Below are 7,048 nucleotides of genomic sequence, written 5' to 3'. Positions count from 1 at the left end.
GGGGCGCGCCCCCCCCCCCCCCCCCCCCCCCCAACACACACACACACACACACACTATTAGTTAATGCTGGATCCATCCATGTGTGCAAGACACTTCAAGCTACAGGGTAAAAAAGTTGTTAACTGAAAAGAGTTACAGATGACCCCTCCCCAAAAAATGTTAATAGAAAATAAGGCCAAAGTTGACAGAAACAGTCACTCATTTTGCATGCTTTTTTTTTTTCCCTTTGGGCAGCCTGCAAACTGGTGCAGAACACCCAAAATTCTACTTCAAGTCAGTGGAAATTGTTCATGTTCAACAGTCCTGAAAAAAATTCAAACTAAACATTCAAGTATGATGACACAGGAAGGAGGGTTATAAATTTGGTACTAGTAGTTTAAAATTCCATTTAGTGGTTTGTGCTGCAGTCAGTAGAAGCTAATAGAGTGATGTATGTGGGTGGGAAAAAGGTCCAGTGCCAATTTAAAGCAGCAAGATTGGGTTAGGCTGTTTTTGACTAAACTGGAAAAGCAGTCTGTCCTGAGAAGACTCTCCTAGTTAAAGATCTAACCTCACCTCAGACTCCAAAATGGGGGAGGATGCCAAATGAATCTCACAGGCTCAAAGCTTAGATTGAGTAAGCAGCAACAGAAGTTTGCTGGCACTTCAAAGTGACTTCCTTTAAACACTCAGCTTTTCTTGTTTTTACGTTTTTAGATATTCCTGGCTTTTTGTGCAAGTTGGGTGCAACTCAGTGGTTCTCAACCTTTTTAAATGAGACATGCCCCCTGGTAGACTCAAGGCACCCCTCAAATGTGTGAGCTCTTAGTTTGCTCTCTCTCTCTTTTTTTCTGTAGGTTAAAAAAAAAAAAAAAAAAGAGAACAATTCTCCCATTTCAGAGAACTCCAAAAGACCACAGCAGGCCAGAACGTTTTTAACACTAGGGGTTCCTATTTGAAATCACCAGGTTTATCGTATGAATCATGTTTCCACACCTAACAGTGCTAACATTGGTGTGGCACCCTGCAGCACCCTTGAGAGTATCACAGAATCATCAAGAATAGGGCTGGAAGGGACCTCCAGGGTCGTATAGGCCAACCTGAGGCAGGATCACCGGTATCCAAATTATCCCATACATATCTATTGTGTAACTGCTCAGCAAAACCACAAAGTCAACCCTAACAACACAAGACATAACATCCTAACCTACCACAGACAGATAAAGCAGGGGGACCATGTCAGTCAATGTCCTGCTGCTGAAAGGTTTGTTAAAAATATGCTCAAGAGATCTCAGGAAGAGGACCATATCCCTCTACAGAGGAAGGCAAAAAGCCCCCACAATGCACACCCATCTGACCATGGGATAAAATTCCTTCCTGATCCCAAATAAGGTAACTGGTCTCACCTTGTGTGGAGGGGCAAGACCCTCTAGCCAGAAATCTCTGGGTTTAAGTCCCAACAGGAGCACTGGCACATCCCAGTTAAGATCCTCAGTCTTGGCTGCAGCCAACACCCAAGGCCTCTGGGGAAGGCCTGAAAAACCTGAGATGCAGCAGCAGCAGGAGGAACATGCCCCTCCTGGCCCCATGTGGCAATCTAGAAGCATAGGAAATACCCAAAGACGACCATAGGCACAGATCATCCCTATCCCACCTCTTCTTGAACACCTCCAAAGATGGAACCTAACACACCTAACAATGCTAACACTGTGTGGCACCCTGCAACACCCTTGAAAGGATCATAGAATCATCAAGAATAGGGCTGGAAGGAACCACCAGAGGTCATCTAGGCCAACCTTCCCACCAGACCATACCATACCTTCCCTAGGCAGTCTATTCTACTGCCTCACTATTTTAATAGCGAAGACGTTTTTTCCAATATCCAATCTAAACCTACTGTGCTGCAACATCAAGATATTGGTCTGTGTCCTATATTCTGTAGCATGTGGGGGGGGGGAAGTATTTTCCCTGTCTTCTTTATGGCAGCCCTTCAGGTATTTGAAGATTGCTTATCATATCCCCTCTTAAGCACCTTTTTTGCAAGTTTAACTTGCATAGCTCCTTCAACCTCTCCTCCTATGAGTTGCCTTCCAAGCCCTTTATCATTTGTATTGCCCCTCCCCGTACCCTCTTTAACTCCTCCATGTCCTTTTTAAAAAGTGGAGCCCAAAACTGCACATAACACTCCAGAAAAGGCCTAATCAGTGCAGAGTAGAGAGGCACTATCACCTCACGTGCCTTGCACCTGCTGTTTCTACAGATGCATCCAAAAACCGCATTCGTCTTTTGTGCAGCTGCATCACACTGCAGACTCGTATTGAGTGTACCAGGACTCCCAGATCCTTCTCCATACTTCTGCCATCTAGCCACGTATCGCCCATTTTTAATTTTTTTATTATTATTATTCACAAGATGCAGCACCTTGCATTTGTCAGCACTGAACTTCATTTTGTTAGCTCCAGCTCAGCTTTCCAATCTGCTGAAATATTTCTGAATTGTGCTCCCATCCTTCAACACGTTCGTAATCATTTTCAGTTTTATGCTCACTGCAAAGTTGCTGAAGCAGCTTTCTGACAGCATCCAGATTATGAATAAACATGTTAGACAGCACTAGGCCCAGGAAAGACCCCTGTCGGGCTCCACTCAAAACCTCCTGCCATTCTGACATAGATCACCACTCTCTGGGTCCAGCCTCGGAGCCAATTCCTCAGCCATCAGACTGATGTAGCCAAGGCCACAGTTGACCAATTTTACCAAGTGGAGATCATGGGACACCACATCAAAGGCTTTTTTAAAGTCCAGATACATGATGTCACTTCTCCCTTGTCCAGGTGATATGTCATTAATTTGGAAATAAAGGAATTATACTTCCCCCACACAGATCAACCCCAAATTAAAACCATGGAAGTTTTATTAATACGTATCAAGTTGTGAGTCAGAAACTCAGGAGTCCATCTACCCTCTGCTGATTTGACAGGTCTGGCAAAGGCAACCCATTTTCTTTACTTGTATGTGAATGTCTACAAACAGCAAAACAGATACTGGAACTCTACAGTTAAACTGTTAGTTATTATTTAGACTGAATTTCATTTTATTGGGGATATGAGCAATATTTTGTGTAAGCTTCATGACTCTCTCAGATCACATAGCATCCCCAGACAAAACAACAATATGCATTAACCTAAATTTGCTCAGCTATGTAACACTCTCCAAAACCCCCCGAAACAAATCCCCAAACCAAAAAAAGCCCTTCCACATGCACAAATCAGAAGAGTTACAATTAATAAAACCTAAGCCTTTAGAGTATGGAAAAAGACCAAGCGAGGGAGTTTAGGCAGATTCTAAATACCCTTTAGGTTTATTCTCTAAACCTAGATGTCTGAAATGCAATGCTAGACATTACAAAAAGCAGTCAGAGGGATTGTGCCAGACTTTCCAAGTAAGAAACTCTTCTGAAGCCACAGAACTGTAACAGGGAAAATCCTGACCAAACCTAGGTACCAAAAGCCAATTCATCTGTTAAACAGCTTACAATTGAGAAAAAAATTAAGTCCATCATTCAGTCAGCAGTACAATGGTTGTCTTAACAGGTTTAAATTATATTTGCAAAAGCCAATCCTAATAATGTCATAAGATTAAGACTGATCTCTCCTGTAAGTAGTCATTACCAATGTAAGATTTAATTTTAGCAACACAAACATTTTAAAATCTGGAAGAGATCAAAATCACCCCCTTCCAATGTATAAACGAAACAAATACAAGTGTGCTGTTGTATGTAGGTTGTTTTCATAACGGGATATTGACATTGTATATACACCATCTCTGAATTACTTCATTTTTCTATTCTCTCTAGTATTACTGTTGTGATGTTATGAAACAAGGGAAGTGAACAGTTGATATGAAACCTGTAAAAAATTAAGACATCTTCAGACTATGCTAATCAAGAGGAAATAAACTTCACTATAGATTCAGTGCATAAGAACTCGGTCTAAAGTAAGCCCACTAAAGAGGGCAAGCCACAATGGTGGGGGCGGGGTAAAAAGAAACCCAAAAAAAGAGGAAAAGCCACAATGGTGGGGAAGCCAAAGAGCTTTTTGAAACTCATTTACCTGATCTTCTAGTGGAGGTAAAGCTTTTCAGATAAATGTAGCTTATATAATCAATGTTCTGAGAGAGAGAGAGAGAGAGAGAGAGAGATCTGTAATTATGGTAACTAAAATTCCTAGAGCATGAAGTTTTTTCTTCTTTGCAGCAAGTTCTCCCAACATCTCATACTTGTATACTAGCAAGTTGAGCGGCAAGCTACCCTCCTCAGAAAGGAGGTTAGTTTCACAGCACAATGTTCACTAACAACAGCTCTTACCTCTGAGGTTTGCGAATATCCCAAAGTCCCACGCCCTCTTTGGAGTTAGCAGTAGCCAATAATCTGGGTTCTACTGGGTTAAACATCACACTATGAAAAGCTGAAGGGTAGTTCGCCAAGCAGAATGGCTCTGTTGAAAAATTAAAATTTCAGAAATAAGAACAATCCATGCCTAAGACAATTTGATACAATGGTTTAGTGACTTGCTATATTTCTACAAGAAGATAAGAAAATTGAGACATTTCTCCATAGTTTAAGTCAGTGCATCCCATAAAATAACTGATGTTTTTTTAATTCTCCCACATATCTACTATCTTTCCCCAATATGAAAAAAAATCCAATATGACATTTAATAGAAATAAATAAATCACTCTGCATAAAGAAAGTTACCAGGAGAACTAAAGGTCTTGCCATTTATACAGACCCACTATTTAAAGCTCCTTAAGACAGAAGGATAAAAACATTGGTTTGGGGAAACAGTTCATAAGCTATAGACCCTCATGGCTTTTAAGTGGAGCTTGCACCTTGAATAAACAGAAATTATGGCAACTTTCCCATCCATGTGCAATTACTCCAACTAGTCCTTAAAGCAGCCACAGAAACTGCTCTCACAGAAGAGAAATATTAATAGAAAGAATGATAGAAAAAAAAAGGAAAAAAAGATCAAAGGAAAGTAGGGCTGGAAAGGACCTCATGACGTCATCTACTCCAATCCCCGGCTTAAGGCAGGATCCCTAAATAAACCAATCCCAGCCAAGTATCTGTCTAACCTGCTCTTGAAATTTCCAGGGATGGAGATTCCAGAACTTCTCTAGGTAACCTGTTCCAATGCTTGGCCACCCTCAAAGTCAGAAAGTTCTTCCTAATCTTCAACCTATGTAAAGAGAAATTTCATGGAGTTCATTTTTCCTATCTCTTTTTTTCTAACAGTTAAATTATGTTACGGATTGAGAAACATCAATCCTGCTTTTTGTAAAATGATACTCTTTTGTGTAAGCAGTTTCTGCAGTTGTTATAAGGGCTAGGTGGAGTAATTACAAATGGATGTGAAGGTCTCCATGAGACTTCCCTGGTTTGGGAAAAACAGTTAATAAATTAGGGACCCTCACAGTATCTTTCAAGACGTAATCTCCACTATGAGGAAAAAATAATCCAGAAGCTTTCAGATATCCAAAGTTATGTGATGCTTCCTAGTGTAGGCCTCAAATCATGCTGCCTTCAAACGTACCTTCCTCAATTCCCCATGTAGAGTTAATGCTTTTAGGGCCTACTTCTTGTCAACCTAGGTAGCAGATCCTTGCCATACTTTTAAAATGCTGTAGTACTAAAAAGGCCTCAAGCTGAACAGATGCGTGTTGCAGTAGACAGCACAGAAGCACTGCCTACTTGTTCTAAACTTACCATCTAAAAAGGTAACAGGTGCTTGAGAAATGTATGTAAAAAACAGATAAGGCAACAAGTGAAGTGACAGACAGACTCCCTGCCTGCCTCCTAAAAAAAAAAAATAAAAATCAGCATTTGTAACACAATGGCTCCCAATGTCATGAAAAGTTTCTGTCAGAGTTGATCATGCCCTTCTTAAAATCCCGTTTTCCCACTTTTTCCAAATATTGTTCTCCTATCTCACTATCCCTCCTCTTGTATATCCCATCCCTATAACTTCCTAACCAAAACCTTGATCTAGCCAATAGCTGCCATACACAAACACTTTCAAGATACACGTGCCCCAGACTCAACAATCTACAAGTACTACAAACTTCCGTAACAGATCAACATTAAACATCACCATAGAATAAATAAGGAAGTGACTCCTGTACAAACTAGTATCTTGGTTTCTAGCACCTTCTTTTCTGTGGAGGGCTTCGGATCAGCTTAAACTCGAGAACTAAAAAAGGACCCAGAGGTGTTAATTACCAGGGTCTGTGCCCTGAGAGGTAGCAGTGGCAGCAGGGACCGGGCTGGTGCCAGCACCTAAAGGCAGTCCAGCGCAGAGCTGCCACAGCCCTGCTGCATGCCCAGGGGGCGGCAGGACACACCACCAGGGGATGCTACCTGGGCCAGGTGGGGCCGAGAGACCCAATGAGGGCCAGACTTGGGCCACCCTGGCTCTAGATCATCACAGTATTTAAGTCTTGCAGGTACTTTCTGCATAATATCTAGAATATAGTCCTCTCTTATTTACCAACACAACTAAAACATTCATTCAGGCACTCCTCAGATCATCTCGAGCTTCTCTGCGGCCTTTGTCTTGCTGGTATTTATTCAGAGCAGTGAGACAAAGATGGTTTTCCTAACCTGCTTTCATGTCAACCTTCTCTCTGTGTCCCTCCGCTGTGCCCCCTCCCCACTCCATTGAATCAACAAAAAGCTGCTCGTCTTCACTGTCAAGGCCCTTCATGGCATATTCTCTCTGTACCATCTCTCATGCTGTTTTTAGAGAAGTCTACTCCTGTCTCTGGTCAGCCCAGGGTGCCATTCTCCTTTATCCCCTTGCTACATTTCCTAACAAGTATCTGTGCATTTTCCATGCTGCTCTTTATGTTCAAAATTAGTTCCCCACAAATATCAACAGTACTAAATTTGTTTTTTTGTTCATTTGTTTTTATGATGCCGACAAAAACTTGACACTGGTTTGTGTATTGGTGTGCTGAGACCACCTTTTAGAATAATAATGCTGTCCAATTATTTCCATGTTCTTTTACATC

General features: G+C 41.5%; 1 protein-coding gene across 2 annotated transcripts in view; it reads right to left on the bottom strand.

Annotated features, from left to right (window-relative positions):
- DCAF5 (DDB1 and CUL4 associated factor 5) overlaps positions 1–7,048 on the bottom strand; it is a 116,156-nt gene that overhangs the window by 85,095 nt on the left and 24,013 nt on the right. For both annotated transcript variants that reach the window (XM_006025190.3, XM_025205964.1), the window contains one exon: positions 4,344–4,473. In XM_006025190.3, coding sequence (XP_006025252.1) covers positions 4,344–4,473 — 130 coding nt within the window. The remainder of the gene's footprint in view (positions 1–4,343; positions 4,474–7,048) is intronic.

Source organism: Alligator sinensis, unplaced genomic scaffold, assembly GCF_000455745.1.
Source record: "Alligator sinensis unplaced genomic scaffold, ASM45574v1 scaffold768_3, whole genome shotgun sequence".
NCBI classification, from domain to species: Eukaryota; Metazoa; Chordata; order Crocodylia; family Alligatoridae; genus Alligator; species Alligator sinensis.
The sequence above is the reverse complement of the archived record's forward strand: the minus strand, read 5'-3'. Positions and strand labels throughout refer to the sequence as shown.